Raw genomic sequence first — 23,892 nt, 5'->3', positions numbered from 1 at the left:
CGTATGGTACAAAATACGCATATGGTATAGAACACTGCTAGTAGAAACGTCACCTTCGTATTCTTCAGTAGGTCAGCTGTTTCAGTCAGTTGCGAACGGCCTTCCTGTTAAACGCATTGCAAAACCCTCCCGCTTAGTCAAGCTTCCTGATGCAGGGATCTTTCCGCCATCCAAATACTATATCTATGCAAAGCATAAAACTTGGAAGTTGGAATTAATGAATTCCAATTTGCAAAGTTTATATTTTTAAGTGCTTCCAGCTTTTAATGCGATGGTTACGGTGGTTGCTGTGGCTTATAGGCGATAATTGAAGCCATTGTATACAGACATTACTGTAAGATTTACTCTCTACGATATGGTTTCCTTGTGGCTATTGCTTTAAGGAAGCATGCTAAATGTATTATCTACATTATATATCTATATTATACAGGTAGCCCTTGCTAAAGATCGAACTACCCTAATAGAACAGTCGGTATATTCGTAAATGACCAGTCACTGAGTTTAATGATTTAACTATAACTTGCATGATCTAATTGCAGAAGTGGTCACTAAATGAGGTCTCAGTGTACTGTATAGTAGTGACTCCCTAAAGTAACACCCCACCACCCCCCTTCCAAATGGACATCCCCTTAAAACTACACCATAGAAGCATCTTACAAAATTTTTATCTACAAGCCTCTATATGATCACAACAAGGCTAGAATTTAAACAACACAGTATATGGTCACCGTATTCTGCCTGTGGGATATACCTTCCAGCCCTGCATATATATATTTATAATGCTGAATATTTAGCTTCGGTAACAAAGCCTTACTGTGTTCAATATTAAGATTGCCACTACATTATTTATGCACACGCAGTATGCCTCAGAACTTGTGAATCTTGTATCAACCAGCTAGGAGCAAGATGACCACATCTTTTGATAATCAATTAATGCTTACGCAGCACAATCACAAGTTGACCTCATCTCCTTGGCATTGGTGACTGGTAAGAATAAAGAGACACAGAGAAACCCCACTCCATGTAATGATGTACAGATCAGTTGTGTAAGGTCCACTTGAAATACACTGACAATCAGTCACCCTATTTACCCAATTGCAACAGTCAAGCATGCATAGTATCCTAATAGAACACTCACCATATAGCTATATAAAGAAAGTAAAGAAATTGAAGTAGTATTTTGGTAGTATGTAGGATACAAGTGATAAAAGTTTCTAGTAAAAGCAAGTGATATTCTTGGGACATTCCTTGGACCAAGACAAGTCCGTCACCTCATTTGAACACAGTAACTTATTCATTCCGAATTCTGGGATGAAGACCAGCTTGATTTCCATATCGTACAATGGAGACCAAGAACAATCCAACAGGTCATTCATTTTTTAACATATGTGACCGGATTTGACAAAACCAGGCTTCCACACACATCCAGATGTGTGACTTTGAAGGACCATAACTCACTGTAGGAGTAAGCTATCACTTTCACATTTTTACCTGTTATTACATAATGCAATGAAAGAATTTTGTGAAAATTGTAGGTCAATAGCATACTGAGTGATCAAGTTACAAGTGATTAAAGTCGAAGAATTGGATGTGTGTGGAAGCCTGGTTTTGTCAAATCCAGTCACATATATTATTATATTAAAGTAGCTACATGTATAAGTTAGGGACTATGACTTTTTATAAACTATTCACGGATGTAATTATCACATTGTATGACCAACTGTTGGTATAATCCATGGACCATACGAACATCCTGAACATCCTTAAATCACTATAGAAGGCAAAATTGTATCTATGAATGTGGCAATGATAAGAGGACTTGAAGAGATAGCTGAATGGACAGTACAGAACCCCTGCCGAAGTGCTGATGATGACAAATACTTGCTAATCCAACTCTCTCTATTCTATTATTTTGTCTACAATAATTGAACTAGGCTCTGTATAAGTATGGGTCACGGCTACTTTTGAGATGATGAGATATGGATTCGAAGCCTGTTAGGCCTACTAAATTCTAATAAAGATGCAAAGATTAAATGCATTTCTATAATTATTCTTTTTTTATAACCTAATCCCCTGAGTAGTGGGCCCCAAGTGCACAGTGTTCTATTGTTATTTTTATAATACCAATCGTCCATTGTTTTCCCAGTTATTTTCGGTCTAAAAGTAGTTCAGTGTCCCAAGTACAGTTTAGGTTACGTTATGTAGCTAAGGATGTAGAATATTTTGCAGTCAGACCTTCAGTGCTGGCCAATGTAAAGTATACTAACAAACAAATTTTGTTTTCTGGAGGGAGTACACAGAAGGTAGAGCCTGTACGAAGTATTTACCCATAGCCCAGGCGCCTAAGTGAAAATCTTAGAGCTAAATCACTTTAAGTGAAAAGGGACAAATATCTCAGAAGGGGTGTAAAAAAACCAACCAAATCTCCACACCATGCACCCAGAGAATTAATTTGTCTGAAGTACTCTGTATCTTCTGCAATTAGATGCAATTGTAAGGTAATGACAGATGGTAAATCATTACCGTCCATTATATGCTTCCATATATATAGTACACCAGAATTAAAGGCAGACGCGTATAGTCCATAGAAACACACTGGGGTGTGTTGTTTAAGTATGAATGGAACCATGCATGCAGTTTGATAAGAAGCATTGATTCCTAAATAGTTCTAACAACAGGTGATAATTTAGAATGCCATTTAATGTTTACAAGAATGTAGATATCAGCACTTTTATGTAATTTTTTTCCCGGCCCACCATGTATATACAAACCGTGTTAAACTTTACAAGCTCCATGTAATAGTATGCACAATGTAACCAAACTACACTCAACATTTGCAATACTAGTTGTAGGAACTCTGTAATTAGAACATGAACAATGAAAATCATAGATGCACACACATTTGTAAACGTATTCATATTGTATGTACTTTCACATGATTCATTGATATGCTCTGTGTCGTTCTTACATGATGCTGCAAGCAGGGTAATGTCGTTCATACACTTGTAATCACAGAACTTAATAAAATGACATTGTTGTGATATTGGACCAGCAATCGTCTTTGAATTATGCATGTACACCTTGCAGTTGGATGTTGGCAGTTCATGATTCCCTCCTTAAAACCCCATATATGGCGGACGTCAAATTTATTAAATCACATGTACAGGGGGTCAATATTTATCTAAAGTTTTTAAAGGTGTGAATAACGTCAATATCACTATTGTATTGTACATATGTATGTATTAATCACACAGCCCTGCATAACCATATTCATGTCATTATAAAGCACACGTACAGTTTCAATTAAGATCACTCCTGCAGGCATTACTATTAAGGCTGTGGGTTGTCACCATCACAATTATAGTATTTCACTATACGTTATGTTCACTATACGTTATGTTCACTATACGTTATATACATACGTTAGTTTGGTACTCCACATATACGTATACTCCATTAAGGTAAATACAGGTATATACTCTCTAATACAACATTCTTACAGATGATGTCACTTTTAATACAATTATCACTAGATGTTAATTTCTGTGACATTTGTTCGGTAACAATCAGTATGTGCATGTGTGTGTGTGTGTGTGAGTGTGTCTTAATACGTCCTTGTGGTCGCAGTTTGTGGAGGAAGAGTAGACATCGCAACTTTTGTGGAACTACCAATTTGTCACTGCTTCAGGAGGAATCATAGAACTCTGCTATAGCAGTGCACTGTACAGCGGGCAGCTACCAAGTACCAAGTGTCTTAATACGTCCTTGTAACTGCAGACTGCATGCAGTGAGGAATTGCATGGAGGCTTGTTGATCAGATTATGAATCACATCACTCGTGTCACCCTAGCTGAATTAATTCCCACACTTTACTGGCAAATCCATTAGCTGCATGTGTTATTGAGTGTATCATCATTACCCTCTGCATTCCACTTTATGTATGTTATGTTGGTGTGGTTTGTGGTCAAGCTGTTAAAACCCCAAACTTTCCAAAAAAAAATTAATTATATGCCTGTGTATACTGTTCTTTAAAATCCATGTATAGTCATGGCATGCTGCTTTAACATACTACTGTACGTTAATGTTGGACAAGTTTTGCATACCCCATTAGCAACAATATTCCCTATAGTGTATAGGCAATATTATGCGTAAATACATATTCTCACATTCACGAAGGTAGTTTTCACTTTAGCTCTTCTAGATCTAAACTAGAGTTTGATATCCAAGGATTTGTCATTTCAAATCACTAGCTATAGCCTCCCCCTTAATAGTGAAGATAAACACATTACATAACAGAGTGACAGACATGCACAGATGGATGGTCTGATGTTCACGTAATAAAAAAAGGGGGCGCACACTATAACAAAATATCCCATATATATGTGCCTATACCTTTATTTAATATGCCCCCAACCACTCCAATAAAATCATTCCAATACAATATTTATTTTGTCGCGTTCTACACTGTATATACAATTTGTTATTTTGTCAATGTTGGTGAGTTCACAGCAGGGGTTATGCTTTAGCAGTTAGCTATCAACCGTCAATCAATTCACAACACATTTAAATGTAACTGTGACAATAGCTCATCTCATATTGCTTAAAATCAGTACACACCCTCCACCCACTCCCACAACAGACTTTAGAGTACACCAGCACTGTCTGGTCACCAGACTATCTAAATAATATCCAGAGAAGATCAGCTAGGTTTACTGTTAACTGCTACTAGATATACGAGTGTGTTACAAGCATCTTACAACAGCTAGATTGCATTTGGCCCATTTTATATTGAAGAAGAGATAAGATGAAACTGATAATGTTGTACAGAATCATCCATATACTTGCATATAGTCAGCACAATTTACCATTAAACCATAATAACATCTCTCGACGCCATTCATGCAGATTCATTTAGCCAGCTACCAGGCTATAGACTGATACAAATATTAATATTGATTCTCTCTTTCAACCATTCTTACGTGGAATAGCCAGTTACCAAATCAAGCGGCAATACAGTATCATAAACATCCCTCCCATTTATAAGAACAGTTTAAGCGATAATTAAATTAAATTTGTACTTTTATGCTCAATTCTAAGTCTTGTACAGTAACTTCTCATTATATAAATGAAATTATACACCATAATGTTGTATAGTTGGGAACCCAGAAGTAATAGGATTTATTGTGGAAACTTTGTTATGCTCTTCACCAACATTATTTTGAGGTTTAATCCCTACAACAGAATATTGGTATATCACTTCAAGTGTTGTTTTTATGCAAAAAAAAACTGATAACTAGCCTACTATACAGAGAAGAAACCATTTATGCAAGCATCAAACATGCAAAATACAAGTGTCAATAACCATAACATGATATATCTTAGCAACAGATAAATAGAAATGAAGTAAATAAAGTTAACAATAAAATACAATTGCATGTAAAACTCTCTCACAGCTGTGCTGTTAGTTGCATGCTTATATTAATAAAACATAGCAGTCCATCATGGAACATTGTATTGTCACCATTTACAAGTGAATGAAAAATATTGCCAAAGCTTGGCCATTGCTCAGCAAATCGTTCCTTTCTAATGGTTATTAACTCTTGTCTTCCTCTTAAAGGGTCTTGTCCAAACTCATTGAATATAGTTATATGTCCTCCGTTTTCTTCGTACATTCTAACAGCTTCATCTGCTGCTGGAACCAGAGTGTTATCAATTTGCTTGGTCTGATTATTTCGTGCCATCATCACATTCGGGATGCCTTTGTTTGTACCTAAAGTAACGGTGATAAAAATTTCATAAAGTAGCTAGCTATCTATAGTGAAATATACCTGATATGCGATGCTCGTTCCAGGCTGTCACAAACATTGTAGTCCCAACTTGGCTGACGTGTAAAGTGTACCAGGAGACGCAATGTTTAATGTGATTGTCTTCCAGGTTGAAATCGCCATTTTCTTGCATTTCTATTAGAGCGGCCTTTATGGGGTAGTTGACCCTTCCGTTGACCTCTACCCATATCCTTTCGATCACATGATTCTATTACAAGACACCAAAGCAAATCAGTATGAACATCACATGAAATGAAACAACAGTTATTGTATGTGTGTCCCACTCTTATATCATTGTTTTAGAATGTCATCTAGTCAGCATTAATATATTGTTTTTTTTTTAATTTGGGGGTTTACCCTGCTTATCCAACTACAATAGCTGCTGCTAAACATCAGTAGTCCACTATAGGTTATTCTTGTTACATCATGATAATGTGACAAATACAATCTCACTTGAGTAGAGGATGTCTGCAGGTGAGGTGGTCCAGAAGGGTTTCGTCTATATCCTGCCAGGTGTTCTTGGATGTACAACATAAGATACCACTCCCTTCCATGGTCAACCCTGATCTGATCCCACATACCATACTGGCATATGGTTTGCCTAAACAATTCAAATGCTAATAATTAAAAGAAATGTGATTCTAACAATACTTCATAGAATTTTAATAATCACTGTTAACGTTATGGATGAATGTGTGGGTAGTAATGCAGTGCTAGTGTAGTTGCTACAAGTAATGAAGTACCTGTACACTGTATCATAAATCACACTGTTGTTTTTAATAGGCATAGTGCTAAATGCCACAATTTTCCGGCTAAAACCATCCACTGCACATATGTGGGTCACACCAAACATAACATTTTTTTCATTTTGGTTGATGTGTAGTTTGTGACCAAAATAATCTGCCCTGTATGTTGTAGGATTTGTCATCCTGGCAGTGGAGTTTGTACGGGCATGGCAGTACACAGGTGAGACATATCTCAATGATTCGCCAACTCTCTTTTCTCCTGTTCTGATTCCCCTTGATGCCAATACCCCTGTAAATGTTCTGCGTCCATACACAGGACCCACCTATATGTATATAACACATAGTATGGTTTTAAATAAATGGTTATATCATGTTGTACCTCACTGACAGCAGCGGCTACGACCTCATCTAACTCAGGTTTTGTCAGCCGGCTTGTTTTGTGAATGTTCCTTTCACGGCAGAACCTATATATAGGATGAACCAATCTAAGGACTATATTACTTTTGTATGCTGATTATTCATAAACATATATGCAAACCCTATATATAGCTACAGTGTACATTGAATGAAGCCTACATTTGAGTCTCTAAAATTTTGCCATGCATTATATAGCAATGTAGCTATACTATTAAATAAACTGGTAGTGAATTACTACACATATATGATTCTCAGTCTTAAATTACTTAGCCAGTAATAATTGGAATCAGTGCATGTATTAGTTAGACTATTCATGATCATAATAATGGTGATCGTCTGGTCTGGTATACAATATAGTACCTAATGTTTGCGCTTCAATGTGGGGCTAGACTGGTGATATTCACTGTAGAGCATGCATGCATGTATACATACAAGCTACACAAACACATGTGGACAAGTAGGTGAAAAAAAATTACTAGCTACTTACGCGGTAATCTAGCTTGTTAGCCCGTCTCAATCAAACATGATGCAATTAATTATTGTTGAAAACTGAATGCAGCAGCACGGACCCTTTATATAGCTAGTTATATTATCTATAGTTATATACCCATAGCTATTACCTACGTATGCAGCACTAGTGAGCTCTTTTTGCAACTGTAAGTAACTATATATATAATACAGTTCTGACTCTGCAACGGGCTTGCAGCTGTTTGTAGCTATATACAGTAGGTTCATGTACCAAGCTACTTAGCTAGCTATATGTATACAAACCTCTCCAATGAGCGAACACTCAGTCCTTTCCTGCTAGGATATTTGTATTGCAGGTGAAGACTCATACGTTTGTGGGTCCATCGCTCCTTCTCTATTTTCTCCCTTATGAACTCTTCCAACTCATCCAGCAAGCGTATCCCAGCCATGGCTATATATTCGAGGCTATATACCTGTAGCTACTTATTTGCATGGTGCCAACCAATTAGCTATTGTTGAACTGCGCCTCTCGCGTCTATACAATAAATGTAAGCGGCTGGCCCTGAGGCTAACTAAGGCCAATGAAACTTGATTAGCAGTTTCGCGTCACCGCCCACATCCCTTCACTAGCACCCGCATGGAATTTCATTATTGGCAATTTAGATCGAAATACTCTAATAGAGCAGTCACTTTTACTCTAATAAAGAAGTCACTTTATTATAGGCATGCCAGGAGTACTAATATTCTTTTTATTCAAATGAGAAGTGTTATCCATGCAATTTTACAACACTTTAGTGACAATATGAAGGTTTCTGATCTCAGCACACCCTGAGTAGGCAATAATGAATAATGAATAAAAACCGCCCGCCCGCATCAAAATTTCAAAAATCTGAGCGAGAAACTATAGTAATCAAGTTTCATTGGCCTAACTATCTGTACATTATAATTAGCGCATCCCCTCTAGTTGAGATTAATTAACAAGCAATGATAGCTAGCTAGATAAGATCTAATCTTCACATAACAATAGAGCTAAGTAGCTAATTGCAGTTAGTATAATTATATTGCTACTGGAGGCCTGCACTGAGCATTTCAATACTTGCTACATCAGTACTGAATCACGTAATCATGCACTGACCTATCAATGTCAACCCCACTCCCACCAAGCCAGTACGGGATATGTGGGGGTTGGGCAGCACAAGTACTTTTTTGTGTCAAATCCCCTTCGTCACATGGTGCATGGGACTATATGTGGGATTTGATCTAATAATTATATAATTCGTCCCAGCTAGGTAGGGGAATTTGACTTTCTACTTCATCAAATCCCCACTATATCCACCCTACTGGGGGTGGGGCTTGACATTTATAGGTGCAACAAAAAAATACACTTCAATTAGCTTCTTATGTAGCTACAGTGAAACTGTATACATCTGTACACACACATATGTACACATACACACACAACAAAAAAATGGTAATATTTTTAACATCATTAGCTATATATAATTATAACTACAGTTAATTGCATCCATGTGAGTTAATTGTATCCATGTGTTTTAGGCCAGTAGCCTGTAACAACAGCAAGCATAAGCAAATAAAACACAGCCCGTATGCTAATCACTACTACTCACTTTGGTCTCCTTCTGTACAGCTACACTTTAATTTTCTCTTGATACAATGTAAAGCAATCCATGAGCAGGTTGTAATCTTATGGTTAATTAGCTATCTATAAAAAAAATAAAGTAATATTGTTAATTCATCTAGAAGAATAAAACAAATATAATGTAATGTTTAATTATGTCTACAGGGAATCTATAGTTACATGGTGCTATAGAGTATCAGTGCAAAGGCACTCTGGGAATACTGAGTGCCTGGGTCATGTTACATAAACTACCAATGCCTCCTCCCCAATGCCCAGGGTTATAGTCATATTGGCTAGTGAGGTGTCATGTGCCCCTATTATTTGTCTAGCAGCTACATGATCATGATACACACACACACACACACACACACACACACACACACACACACACACACACACACACACACACACATGCACACACACACACACACACATACACACACACGCACGCATGCACACACACACACACACACACACACACACACACACACACACACACACACACACACACACACACACACATGATACATGGCACAATCACACTGCAATTGTTAAACAATCGAAATTAAATAAAATATATATGTACCACATGGATTGCAGAATGGAAATAGAAGGGTGGTCATAGTATAGTTCAGTCCAGTGGTTCGATGCACACATATGGTAATCCCAAATGAAACAAAACCACACTGGTTAAATGGTACAATGGTTGGTTGAACAATAGAAGTTATATTTATGTACCACATGGATTGCATAATAGAAAAAGGAGTGGTTTTTTTTGTGTGTGTGTCTGGCTGTTTAATTTAGAAGCCAATGTGGTAGCAATGGTTATAATTAGCACTGGTCACTTCCATTGTTTGAGGCTTGGTCTAATTGTTTTGCATGTCTTCCATCTAAAAAAAAAAAGTATCCTGCCTGCTTTAATTTCGACTGAGACAACATGCACGACTTGTACATTTCATCTACACCACAATCTAGCCATCTATATATCAACTGCATGTATTGTTAGCTTGTAGCTGTACCATAACTGTCAAATCGATAATTTTTTTTTTTAAACAAAAAAATGAATAAACAAAAATAAATCAACTGGCTAATAACTATATAGCAGATGATATGCTGGGGAAGACAAAGGAAAATTATTTTTAAATTAATTAATAAAAATATCATATAATTGTCATATGGTCTGGCCGTATAGCTACACTGACTACAAGCCTGGCTAGATTTGAAATTGTTTGGACGTATGAAGCGATATGATTGTAAAACGATCATATAATTATAGCCATAAAGTGGTTGTATGCACCTTTTGATGTACTGCACAAACTATATATCCCTCTCCTCCACCGGTACTTTACTTGTGCTGGTCATGATTCCCCCCCCCCCTTTTTCACACACTCTCCACATGTTTGCCGTACTTGCACGCACACACACACACACACACACACACACACACACACACACACACACACGATACATGGCACAATCACACTGCAATTGTTAAACAATCGAAATTAAATAAAATATATATGTACCACATGGATTGCAGAATGGAAATAGAAGGGTGGTCATAGTATAGTTCAGTCCAGTGGTTCGATGCACACATATGGTAATCCCAAATGAAACAAAACCACACTGGTTAAATGGTACAATGGTTGGTTGAACAATAGAAGTTATATTTATGTACCACATGGATTGCATAATAGAAAAAGGAGTGGTTTTTTGTTGTTGTTGTTGTTGTTCTGGCAATTTATTTTAGAAGCCAATGTGGTAGCACTGGTTATAATTAGCACTGGTCACTTCCATTGTTTGAGGTCTGGTCTAATTGTTTTGAATGTCTTCCATCTAAAATTTTTTTTCCACTTGTTTTTTACTTTACGTAGCCTTTCTCCCTTGACACTAGGGGATTTGACAAATAAATTCACATTTGTACTTAGCTAGCTAGCTATAGATACACATGACACGGCAACTGAGCTCTGCAGCCTTCAGTCCTGGTTGGTTAGCTAGCTACGTAGCTTGGGAACATGCGTGTATGTATATGCATATACTGTAGAATACGGAACACTTACTAGTGTATTTCATAGCCCATGGTCCATGTCTGTTGCAAATCTTCACTGCTTCTTCTCCAGTCATGCCGGATCACTCGTGAAAACCGCTATAATTTTGAATTTGTCACGTGATCGTGAGACTTGGTTGATCATGCGCGTTGCTACGTAACCTGTATTATAAGCACTTTCATGTCAACAGACATATACAGCCAGATATCATCTAGTTTTATTTTAGTTTCTCTAAACCCCATCCCCATCCTCTCCTTGACTTTCAACTTGTTTGTTTTAAATTTAATGTCAATTTAAAGATTGCATGTGATCACTTACAATACAAATAATAAATAATATGAGCAATGTAGCTAGATAGCTACAATGACTACAATAACAAATATTAATTCAAGTGAAATATACCTGTAATTATAATAATGAAGAAGGTTACAACAAACTACTAGCTAGCTATACAGTTTAACTTTGGTCAACTCTCATCTCCAGCAGTGTCAGTCTCATCTTCTAAGTAACTGCTTACAGCAGTAATCAAGCCATCAAGACCGAGAACTTTGACAGTCTCAAAGTCCGTGTCCCTGCACAGCGGGCAATTTGCTGAACGACTGGTTGCCAGCAACTGCTGAACACATTGTTCACATCCTACGATTGACTTGCAGCACATTGATACAACCATCGGTGGCCTTATCGGGACCACCTGACATATACAACATTTTAATATATCTTTCAATTTGTCCCTTAATGAGATTGGCAATGTCCTTTCAATGATTGATCTTAAGCCTCTAAACTCATCCCTCATATCCCTCAGTTCATTTTTGATCCTTTTGGCAGCACGAGGTGCCAGCTCTTCGTCAATGTCATCGTCAGCATCATCTTGAATCATATTGAGATCCCTCTGTGTCATGGCATATAATTTCCTTCTGGGTGCCGTCCAGAAAGCTAACCCTGAAAATGATAAAGTTATACATACGGTAAACCACAAGTCCTGTATTGTTACTGTGTACAGTATATGCACATTGCTTTTACATACAGCTAGCTACCTTGAGTGGCAGATGAATTTTCAATTTTTAGGCCATTATTTGTCACAATAACGTGATCCGATCCCCACTTTTGTTGTATCGCAGCCAATATAAACTCAGTGTGAGCTGTAGATTCTGTGATATTCACAAATATCTGGGCTTTATCATGAAACCTTATTGTCCTGCCGTTCTTTGTTAGCTTGGCTTGCACCAGTTTCACAGTGGAAGATGGTGGAGGACGCCTTGCCACCACCGATCTGAACATAGAGTTAGATGACCCCTGGTAGGGAGTGGACGATGCAAGTACATGTACAGGTGGATTGGTCCCGGGTATACTGCTGTTGCTGCTGTTTAAAGACTGGACATGGGAAGATGGGGTCCCAGTTGGGGTCCTGGTACGGCCCTCTGTCAAGTTCCTGCCTTCCACCAGTAGAGTTGAAAAGGGCATCACACCTTCTTGAGACAGGTTAAAGGTCCCATTCTCACTTGGAAAATACATCGATTCGTCAATACTGTCCTTCAAGAAGACGACTGAAGGGTCAACCTGTATGTGAAAGGAAAAAAATGCAATCTATGAAGTACTTAGCTATAGCTAGTTTAAAACAAAAAATATATATAAAAAATAAAAAACACCATTATACACTGTACGTATAGCTATGATATAGCTAGCCATAGCAATCCTGCAAGGTAGATCCACGTCCCTCTGTTAGCTAGCTATAGCTAACCTGAAACAAGCGGCGGAGATTTTCAGTAGTCACTTGATGCATGAACACATCAGCTTGCTGTTCTCCCTTCTGCAGGGTAATTCGATCAGATTGAGTAGCCCTATCAGCCATATGGTTACGCAAATGCAGTTTATCTGATGCCTGTCACAGCACGTAGGCTATTTATACCTTGTGCATGTGCAGTAGCTACTAGCTACCTCTACTAGACCTCAAACCATACTTTCAAATACAATACACATTATGCTCCTTCTTTGTTCGACCTGTAGCATTCTTTATTAGATACTAGATTTGACACGTAGTTAGCTAGCTACTCTGACATAGAGGTTTAGCTAGGTAATTAAGAACTATATGGCTGCTTGCCAGTTTAGTTCTTTCTTCTAGTACCCACTAACCACAAGTTTCTATACTGTGCCGGAATATATAGCTAAGCATACTTAAGTGTCAAATCCAGTAACTAACAAAGAATGTTACAGGTTGAACAAAGAAGGAGCATAATGTGTATTGTATTTGAAACATATCAAAACATGCTATTGGGATTTGTAAAGTCAGAATGGCAAAAATGACTAAATCAAATTTACAGCCAATAATCATTTTATCAGCAATATTGTACATTAACAGTGTCCTTTGTTTGTTTTCTGCCCTTAGATCATGAAATGGACTGATTAAACACTGATTTTTTCAAAGGTCTCAGGATGGATGGATCACTTTTTCAATTTCTCCAATACAAACTCCATACATTTTACATCATTTTGTATATTCAATAATTGCAAGCACTAGACACGATCGAATACCATAAAACTTGATATCATTCATTTCCTTATGAATTGCTCTATCCGATTCCGGCCGAACAAAATTCGTAATCGCCATGGTGATGGCGTTATGCCGCTATTTAATTAGAACGCGAAATTCGTGATTTGCTCTCCAATGGATTTTGTATTGCGTAAGTTGCTACTTACCATCATTTGTTGTAAATTTGCAAGCTGTAAACACTTTAGCTTCGAATAAATTTTGTTATCATCGGATAGAGGAGTGTTATGCGTGTGTAATGGCGGCCGAACAATTTTGATACCGCCTTCAGAACCAGAGTTATGATGAATAATGTAACTTAAAACTAACTTATCTCCATAGGCTGCTGTACATTGATTTTACGCATAATAATATTTTACGGAAAATTGTAATGTATGGGTTAATTTGACACGAGTTTTGATATGAGTATGGTTTGAGGTCTAGTAGAGGTCTATTAGCTACTGCACACAAGGTATAAATAGCCTACGTGCTGTGACAGGCATCAGATAAACTGCATTTGCTTAACCATATGGCTGATAGGGCTACTGAATCCGATCGAATTACCCTGCAGAGGGCGCTACCGGAAATCCTAGGTCATGAGCTATTTAAAAAAATCGATGGCCAAAGTATAGGCACCCATTGGGGAACTTTCCATACGCGAGGGTTACACCTTTGGGTCTGGGTGTAGGACCTAAAGCACACCGTATATACCATACTTCTACATAAAGTGTAGCGATTACGAGGGGTTAACACCTGGCTATGAATTTTAAAAAAAACATACCATTTTGGCTTGAAGTTGCTGGTAGATCCACCTGGTGACGTCAAATCTATTCGAGTCTGGGTTTAAACAAATCATTATCACAGCAGAGGTGTTTATCGGTGATTTACTTTCAGCTGACAATGAAACACGACTGGCTTTTCCTTAGTAAAGTTTCAGCATTCTCTCAACGCCATCTTATTTTTGTTCCATCGATCGATTTAAAATGTTTTATCAAACGACAATCCGCCCTTTTTTCATGCCAGGCGCTTACATTGGGGTGTACTTTGTGACAACAGTGGACGAGAGGTTGCTGTCAGAGGAGTATATAGTGGCGAATGGTGATAAGACATGTATTTGCGTATGCTAACGGGAGAAAAGAAGCGCGTGCTACATTTTGACTGGAACGCGAAAGGTATGGGGATGATACACGGCTGTCCTAGCACTGGCAAGCTGGGTAGTCGGTAGTCTATTTAACAATGGGGAGGGATGGCACATAACACTATGTGATGGTCCCAGAATATGTCTAGCTGACCATTCTTATGAAGAATGTCAATTGTGACCTGCCTAATGTAGCCACCTGCTGAATTAAATGTGTCAATTATACATAAAGTATAAGGTCAGGAAATTTTTTCTTGATTAAATGCTGTACCATCACACTTGAACAGTGCCACAATAGACCGTATTCCAAATGACGTCACAAAATAAAATGGCTGTAGCTATTTGGGGTATTCTAACAATTTCGAGTGAGAGTTCCAATGGGGCTTAATAATATTCAAATCGCTGTTCAACCCTGGAAGAAGATATTGACCTAAAACTAACAGGTACAATTATAAGGGTATAAAATCTATTCTCTAATGCCAGGTTAAAAATTTTCAGCTGGTTTTCAAAGTTTAGAAGAAAAACTATTGTTTCTTTGCTGTAATAACCAAACCTGGTAATTTCGCCTCGATATCTAGTTTGTTAGCTTCTATATCAATCTTTGAAATCTCGATCGCCATTGGTGATAATACTCGAAAATATAAGAATCCCCCAAATAGAAAATCCGTGTGACATCATTTGGAATACGGTCTATTCATTCTACAATATTACAAGTAACACTACCTTGATATTTTGATCTACTAAAACACCACTGCAAATTAGTGGAGAATACTTATAAATGTTTGAATAATCACTGCATCAAGTGACAGGTAGCTAAGATGCAATATGATGTTTTAAGACAGCACTCTTGCGCTTAACTTGAAAGATAGTGTCACACAGATTTGTTGGAGAGTGTTTTCGTAACACTAAAACACCTTAGTGCCTAGTTATATATATATAAACAGTGAGGGGGTGCCACACCAACATATCCTGTACTCCTATGTTCATCCTCAGTCAAAGTGGTCAACCTCAAAAAATATGCTTTGACTTCTGACTTTCACTAAAAGTTGCACTTGACTCTTAAATTTAGTACATTTTTGTAAAGTACATTTAAATTGTTCTAAATGTATCAATAATTGTATATAACTTTTGAGCTGAGAGCTTGTCCTTACTAAGCATACTGTTTAAATGTGTACTGTTAGGTTTTATTGTAAGCATCATCAGGGGCGTAGCCAGGATTTTTTTTGAAGGAGGTTCGGATTTAAAGTGGAATGTCTTAAGAGGAAGGCCTGGGTGCTTCCCCTAGACCATGTTACTAAAATAGTGCATACACAAAATATGCCCTTAGGCAGTAAGATTAAAAGGTGCTGTTTGTGCATCTAACTAGCTAAAACCTACACACTGCTGTTTATGCAGCTATAGAAACTATAAGCCTATTGTAAAACTAACTTATCTTTACTTCCAGACAGCATACTGACAGCCAACTTCAATTTCCTAGTGCACGGAAGCCCTCCACACTCGAGTCCCTTAGTTGGCAATACTTTTTTCCAGCTAAACATTATTCTCAGCTCTCAGCTGATCCAGCTGTTGATGGTCAATAACTTCAGACATGGCTTGTACTCCAGTATGTTGGAGACATCATGTGCCCACAACATTTACCAAATAAACAAATCATTCATCAGGTAAATATACATCAACAATTCACAGTTTGTGCTAACCTGACACATGTATAACACGACCACTCAAGTTCTGCCTTGTAATAAACCATAGAACAGTCCTTCGCCATTTCACTAACGCCATTTCAACCATGCATCACGTACACAATTGATCATGTGATGCAATAGATATGGTTCAGCATTAATGTGATGTGACCCTCAAGAGTAGTACAAAGGAGCACCAGTGGGCAAATAGCTACCGGAGAGCTACAGGGCTGTAAGATTTGGTGTGATTTTTAATTTTTAAGAAATTCTGCTTCTGAAAGGGGGGTTCATCCGAACCCCCCACTGCCTACACCCTTGATCGTAACAAAGTTCTATAGCTTTAGCAATAAATTAATTTTAGCCTTGACAGGCCTATATCAAGGTGGCACTCCAATATATCCTGTACTCTAGTGTTCATCCTTGGTCAAGGCGAAAATCAAAGTGAAGCTAGAATTTTGCAATCAGCCAAAGATAATTGCATTGCAGAAAATGCATTTGCAAACATTATTTGTTGCACTTAAACATGTCTGTTTTGGTGACGATCTGATAGCGATATGCAAAAATGCGGACGATATATGGTTTGCCAATAACCAGTCAGATTTTTTATGTAACACTACTTGTTAAAATAGACACGTTTCACACTGCACTAAATTAATGCCACTTTGCAATGGCCACATAATACATCATAGAAATTTTCTACGGCTTGGCCTAGTGGACATGCATGCAACCATAAAGTACTCAATAAAACACAGTAGTACCATATGATTTTGTGTATATGTCTCCCACCCCTAAGTTGTGAAGCTATGATACCCCTCCCCTCACTATGTTACGCTATTGTATTATTGTGCGTCGTGATGCCCCTCCCCTCACTATGTTACGCTATTGTATTATTGTGCGTCGTGATGCCCCTACCCTCACTATGTTACGCTATTGTACTTTTGTGTGTCGTAATGCCCCTACCCTCACTATGTTACACTATTGTATTATTGTCTGTCGTAATGCCCCTACCCTCACTATGTTACACTATTGTATTATTTTGTGTTGTGATACACTATTGTATTATTGTCTATTGTATTACTGTGTGTTGTGATGCCCCTGCCCTCACTATGTTACACTATTGTATTATTGTCTGTCGTGATGCCCCTACCCTCACTATGTTACACTATTGTATTATTGTCTGTCGTGATGCCCCTCCCCTCACTATGTTACACTATTGTATTATTGTGTTTTGTGATGCCCCTACCCTCACTATGTTACACTATTGTATTATTGTCTGTCGTGATGCCCCTACCCTCACTATGTTACGCTATTGTACTTTTGTGTGTCGTAATGCCCCTACCCTCACTATGTTACACTATTGTATTATTGTCTGTCGTAATGCCCCTACCCTCACTATGTTACACTATTGTATTATTGTGTTTTGTGATGCCCCTACCCTCACTATGTTACTCTATTGTATTATTGTCTGTCGTGATGCCCCTACCCTCACTATGTTACACTATTGTATTATTGTGTTTTGTGATGCCCCTACCCTCACTATGTTACACTATTGTATTATTGTGTTTTGTGATGCCCCTCCCCTCACTATGTTACACTATTGTATTATTGTGTTTTGTGATGCCCCTACCCTCACTATGTTACACTATTGTATTATTGTGTTTTGTGATGCCCCTACCCTCACTATGTTACACTATTGTATTATTGTGTGTCGTGATGCCCCTGCCCTCACTATGTTACACTATTGTATTATTTTGTGTTGTGATGCCCCTACCCTCACTATGTTACACTATTGTATTATTGTGTGTCGTAATGCCCCTACCCTCACTATGTTACACTATTGTATTATTTTGTGTTGTGATGCCCCTACCCTCACTATGTTACACTATTGTATTATTGTGTTTTGTGATGCCCCTACCCTCACTATGTTACTCTATTGTATTATTGTCTGTCGTGATGCCCCTACCCTCACTATGTTACACTATTGTATTATTGTGTTTTGTGATGCCCCTACCCTCACTATGTTACACTATTGTATTATTGTGTTTTGTGATGCCCCTACCCTCACTATGTTACACTATTGTATTATTGTGTGTCGTGATGCCCCTACCCTCACTATGTTACACTATTGTATTATTGTCTGTCGTGATGCCCCTACCCTCACTATGTTACACTATTGTATTATTTTGTGTTGTGATGCCCCTACCCTCACTATGTTACACTATTGTATTATTGTGTTTTGTGATGCCCCTACCCTCACTATGTTACTCTATTGTATTATTGTCTGTCGTAATGCCCCTACCCTCACTATGTTACACTATTGTATTATTGTGTTTTGTGATGCCCCTACCCTCACTATGTTACACTATTGTATTATTGTGTGTCGTGATGCCCCTGCCCTCACTATGTTACACTATTGTATTATTTTGTGTTGTGATGCCCCTACCCTCACTATGTTACATTATTGTATTATTGTCTGTCGTAATGCCCCTACCCTCACTATGTTACACTATTGTATTATTGTGTTTTGTGATGCCCCTACCCTCACTATGTTACTCTATTGTATTATTGTGTGTTGTGATGCCCCTACCCTCACTATGTTACACTATTGTATTATTGTGTTTTGTGATGCCCCTACCCTCACTATGTTACTCTATTGTATTATTGTCTGTCGTGATGCCCCTACCCTCACTATGTTACACTATTGTATTATTGTGTTTTGTGATGCCCCTACCCTCACTATGTTACACTATTGTATTATTGTGTTTTGTGATGCCCCTACCCTCACTATGTTACTCTATTGTATTATTGTGTTTTGTGATGCCCCTACCCTCACTATGTTACACTATTGTATTATTGTCTGTCATGATGCCCCTCCCCTCACTATGTTACACTATTGTATTATTGTGTTTTGTGATGCCCCTACCCTCACTATGTTACTCTATTGTATTATTGTCTGTCGTGATGCCCCTACCCTCACTATGTTACACTATTGTATTATTTTGTGTTGTGATGCCCCTACCCTCACTATGTTACACTATTGTATTATTGTGTGTCGTAATGCCCCTACCCTCACTATGTTACACTATTGTATTATTGTGTTTTGTGATGCCCCTACCCTCACTATGTTACACTATTGTATTATTGTGTGTCGTGATGCCCCTGCCCTCACTATGTTACACTATTGTATTATTTTGTGTTGTGATGCCCCTCCCCTCACTATGTTACACTATTGTATTATTGTCTGTCGTAATGCCCCTACCCTCACTATGTTACACTATTGTATTATTGTGTTTTGTGATGCCCCTACCCTCACTATGTTACTCTATTGTATTATTGTCTGTCGTAATGCCCCTGCCCTCACTATGTTACACTATTGTATTATTGTCTGTCGTAATGCCCCTACCCTCACTATGTTACACTATTGTATTATTGTGTTTTGTGATGCCCCTACCCTCACTATGTTACACTATTGTATTATTGTGTGTTGTGATGCCCCTACCCTCACTATGTTACACTATTGTATTATTGTGTGTCGTGATGCCCCTGCCCTCACTATGTTACACTATTGTATTATTTTGTGTTGTGATGCCCCTCCCCTCACTATGTTACACTATTGTATTATTGTCTGTCGTAATGCCCCTACCCTCACTATGTTACACTATTGTATTATTGTGTTTTGTGATGCCCCTACCCTCACTATGTTACTCTATTGTATTATTGTCTGTCGTAATGCCCCTGCCCTCACTATGTTACACTATTGTATTATTGTCTGTCGTAATGCCCCTACCCTCACTATGTTACTCTATTGTATTATTGTGTGTTGTGATGCCCCTACCCTCACTATGTTACACTATTGTATTATTGTCTGTCGTGATGCCCCTCCCCTCACTATGTTACACTATTGTATTATTGTGTTTTGTGATGCCCCTACCCTCACTATGTTACTCTATTGTATTATTGTCTGTCGTGATGCCCCTACCCTCACTATGTTACACTATTGTATTATTTTGTGTTGTGATGCCCCTACCCTCACTATGTTACACTATTGTATTATTGTGTGTCGTGATGCCCCTACCCTCACTATGTTACACTATTGTATTATTTTGTGTTGTGATGCCCCTCCCCTCACTATGTTACACTATTGTATTATTGTGTTTTGTGATGCCCCTACCCTCACTATGTTACTCTATTGTATTATTGTGTTTTGTGATGCCCCTACCCTCACTATGTTACACTATTGTATTATTGTGTTTTGTGATGCCCCTACCCTCACTATGTTACACTATTGTATTATTGTGTTTTGTGATGCCCCTACCCTCACTATGTTACACTATTGTATTATTGTGTGTTGTGATGCCCCTACCCTCACTATGTTACACTATTGTATTATTGTGTGTCGTGATGCCCCTGCCCTCACTATGTTACACTATTGTATTATTGTGTGTCGTGATGCCCCTACCCTCACTATGTTACACTATTGTATTATTGTGTTTTGTGATGCCCCTACCCTCACTATGTTACACTATTGTATTATTGTGTTTTGTGATGCCCCTACCCTCACTATGTTACACTATTGTATTATTGTGTGTCGTGATGCCCCTACCCTCACTATGTTACAATATTGTATTATTGTGTTTTGTGATGCCCCTACCCTCACTATGTTACACTATTGTATTATTGTGTGTCGTGATGCCCCTACCCTCACTATGTTACAATATTGTATTATTATGTGTTGTGATGCCCCTACCCTCACTATGTTACACTATTGTATTATTGTGTGTTGTGATGCCCCTACCCTCACTATGTTACAATATTGTATTATTGTGTGTCGTGATGCCCCTACCCTCACTATGTTACACTATTGTATTATTGTGTGTTGTGATGCCCCTACCCTCACTATGTTACAATATTGTATTATTGTGTGTCGTGATGCCCCTACCCTCACTATGTTACACTATTGTATTATTTTGTGTTGTGATGCCCCTACCCTCACTATGTTACACTATTGTATTATTGTGTTTTGTGATGCCCCTACCCTCACTATGTTACTCTATTGTATTATTGTGTTTTGTGATGCCCCTACCCTCACTATGTTACACTATTGTATTATTGTGTTTTGTGATGCCCCTACCCTCACTATGTTACACTATTGTATTATTGTGTTTTGTGATGCCCCTCCCCTCACTATGTTACTCTATTGTATTATTGTGTGTTGTGATGCCCCTACCCTCACTATGTTACACTATTGTATTATTGTGTTTTGTGATGCCCCTCCCCTCACTATGTTACTCTATTGTATTATTGTGTGTCGTGATGCCCCTACCCTCACTATGTTACACTATTGTATTATTGTGTTTTGTGATGCCCCTACCCTCACTATGTTACACTATTGTATTATTGTGTTTTGTGATGCCCCTACCCTCACTATGTTACTCTATTGTATTATTGTGTGTCGTGATGCCCCTACCCTCACTATGTTACACTATTGTATTATTGTGTTTTGTGATGCCCCTGCCCTCACTATGTTACACTATTGTATTATTGTGTTTTGTGATGCCCCTCCCCTCACTATGTTACTCTATTGTATTATTGTGTGTTGTGATGCCCCTACCCTCACTATGTTACACTATTGTATTATTGTGTGTTGTGATGCCCCTACCCTCACTATGTTACACTATTGTATTATTGTGTGTTGTGATGCCCCTACCCTCACTATGTTACACTATTGTATTATTGTGTGTTGTGATGCCCCTACCCTCACTATGTTACACTATTGTATTATTGTGTGTCGTGATGCCCTTCCCCTCACTATGTTACACTATTGTAATATTGTGTGTTGTGATGCCCCTACCCTCACTATGTTATTGTGTGTCGTGATGCCCTTCCCCTCACTATATCACACTATTGTGTTATTGTGTGTCAGGATTTCACGTGGCTTTGTCACTCCTTATTACAGATTCATTGCTGTAAAAAAAATTATCTGATAAATATGTGTATGTCTGACAGTGCTACAATGATTTCAAGCAGCAACTATATTGAAAGGTACATATATTATTGTAACATATAACATACATGTTAGAATACAGTGTATGAGCTATTGTAAAATTTAATTTTTGGTACACATTAATATCTAGAGACACTTGCATGTACACATACTACAGACACAAATTCATGCATACATACTGTATACACACTTACATGACCCAACACACACCACACCACATCACACGCACATAACACACACCCAACTAGAAAGACACACATATTACACACACGCACACTATACATGTACATGTACACATACACACTACACACACACACACACACACACACACACACACACACACACACACACACACACACACACACATGCACTACACATACCACACTACATTCACGCATGCACACACACACTACACACATGCGCACACATATCTACACACACACAACACACACATGCATACACTCCAGTGGACTATATTATTTATATCTCTTTTACTTACAGATGAGATTCATCACTTAGGGTTGCTTGTTACAAGCATGTCGTTGCTTCTGAACGTATTCCATATACGTAGCAACGAAATGTTGGTATCAACCAAGCCTTTTTTGTATCTACCACTTCTCCATGACACAATGATTGAGTGTGCTATTGAGTGGATGTGCTATCGTACATAGTGAGTCCCTCTTTTACACTTACTTGTTTTACCTAATCCGTTGCACACTAAATAACTTTGAAGTAGTGTCTCTTCGATGGAGGTGTATTGATGCAGTGGTCGTGCCAAGTTTGTCATCACCAGATCTGTTCATTATCAATATTGTGACATAATAGTGTAGTGATGCATAATACATTCGTACGTACTTCTTATAATATTAAGTGATTAAAAAAAAAACAGTACGATGTGCATTATAATACTTAATAGTGATCGATCTACTTGTATATATAATAATCACGATGGTTAATCAAATGAAACTATATGACTTCACATAAGAAACATACCTTTGTAACATACAATATGCTTGGGTAAATTAAGCTATCATTAAGTGCACCACACAACATTCGTTTCTGTATATATATGTGAAAGTTGTAAAAAAATTGTGTAGTTGCCTCATATGGCTTCCCATAGCATCCAAATAAGGTGGACAGGAGACCAAGTTCTGCTCTGCTCATAACCAAATAGAACATCAGTACTTGCAGTACTTGGAAATGCCGATGGTTATGTTTTGTGACCAGAACCACATAGTAACATGTTGTCAGGTAGTTGGTCGGTGTATGGTGTACATATTTGATGTGTTGTGGGAGTGTTCTATTGAAAGGTAACTTGATAGAATGGAAGATCTAGCAATTTTTACGGAAATCGATATCTCAAAATGAAACTCCTCCTTGACCACAATTTTTCACGCATGCGTAG

At 38.0% G+C, this 23,892-nt stretch overlaps 2 protein-coding genes and 2 long non-coding RNA genes across 7 annotated transcripts; 1 reads left to right on the top strand and 3 right to left on the bottom strand.

The window, feature by feature from the left end:
• Positions 1 to 5,360: 5,360 nt before the first annotated feature.
• Positions 5,361 to 7,904, bottom strand: LOC136249268 (uncharacterized). Its single transcript, XM_066041228.1, has 6 exons — positions 7,759 to 7,904; positions 6,950 to 7,034; positions 6,568 to 6,893; positions 6,278 to 6,425; positions 5,828 to 6,032; positions 5,361 to 5,769 (listed from the first exon to the last, which is right to left on the bottom strand). Exons 1-6 carry the CDS (start codon positions 7,902 to 7,904, stop codon positions 5,447 to 5,449), a joined length of 1,233 nt encoding a protein of 410 aa, XP_065897300.1. The 3' UTR covers positions 5,361 to 5,446.
• Positions 7,905 to 8,891: 987 nt separating this feature from the next.
• Positions 8,892 to 11,259, bottom strand: LOC136248706 (uncharacterized). The gene is made up of 3 exons (XR_010697809.1): positions 11,155 to 11,259; positions 9,084 to 9,178; positions 8,892 to 9,021 (listed from the first exon to the last, which is right to left on the bottom strand). It is a non-coding gene; the product is annotated as an uncharacterized lncRNA (long non-coding RNA).
• A 275-nt stretch (positions 11,260 to 11,534) lies between these two features.
• LOC136248684 (uncharacterized) lies at positions 11,535 to 23,299 on the bottom strand. 4 transcript variants are annotated; one of them, XM_066040466.1, is made up of 4 exons: positions 23,181 to 23,299; positions 22,987 to 23,129; positions 12,177 to 12,699; positions 11,535 to 12,081 (listed from the first exon to the last, which is right to left on the bottom strand). In XM_066040466.1, exons 3-4 carry the CDS (start codon positions 12,652 to 12,654, stop codon positions 11,609 to 11,611), a joined length of 951 nt encoding a protein of 316 aa, XP_065896538.1. In that variant the 5' UTR covers positions 12,655 to 12,699; positions 22,987 to 23,129; positions 23,181 to 23,299; the 3' UTR covers positions 11,535 to 11,608. The 4 variants fall into 4 exon arrangements, with proteins under 4 accessions (XP_065896538.1, XP_065896539.1, XP_065896537.1 ...); XM_066040467.1 differs by having other exon boundaries at positions 23,190 to 23,284; XM_066040465.1 differs by lacking the exons at positions 22,987 to 23,129; positions 23,181 to 23,299 and adding an exon at positions 16,233 to 17,317.
• On the top strand, positions 14,677 to 23,372 carry LOC136248708 (uncharacterized). The gene is made up of 3 exons (XR_010697811.1): positions 14,677 to 14,838; positions 22,490 to 22,525; positions 22,989 to 23,372. It is a non-coding gene; the product is annotated as an uncharacterized lncRNA (long non-coding RNA).
• The last annotated feature ends 520 nt before the right edge of the window (positions 23,373 to 23,892 follow it).

Source organism: Dysidea avara, chromosome 3, assembly GCF_963678975.1.
Source record: "Dysidea avara chromosome 3, odDysAvar1.4, whole genome shotgun sequence".
Lineage (NCBI taxonomy): Eukaryota > Metazoa > Porifera > Demospongiae > Dictyoceratida > Dysideidae > Dysidea > Dysidea avara.
This window is presented reverse-complemented; position numbering and strand designations above follow the sequence as displayed.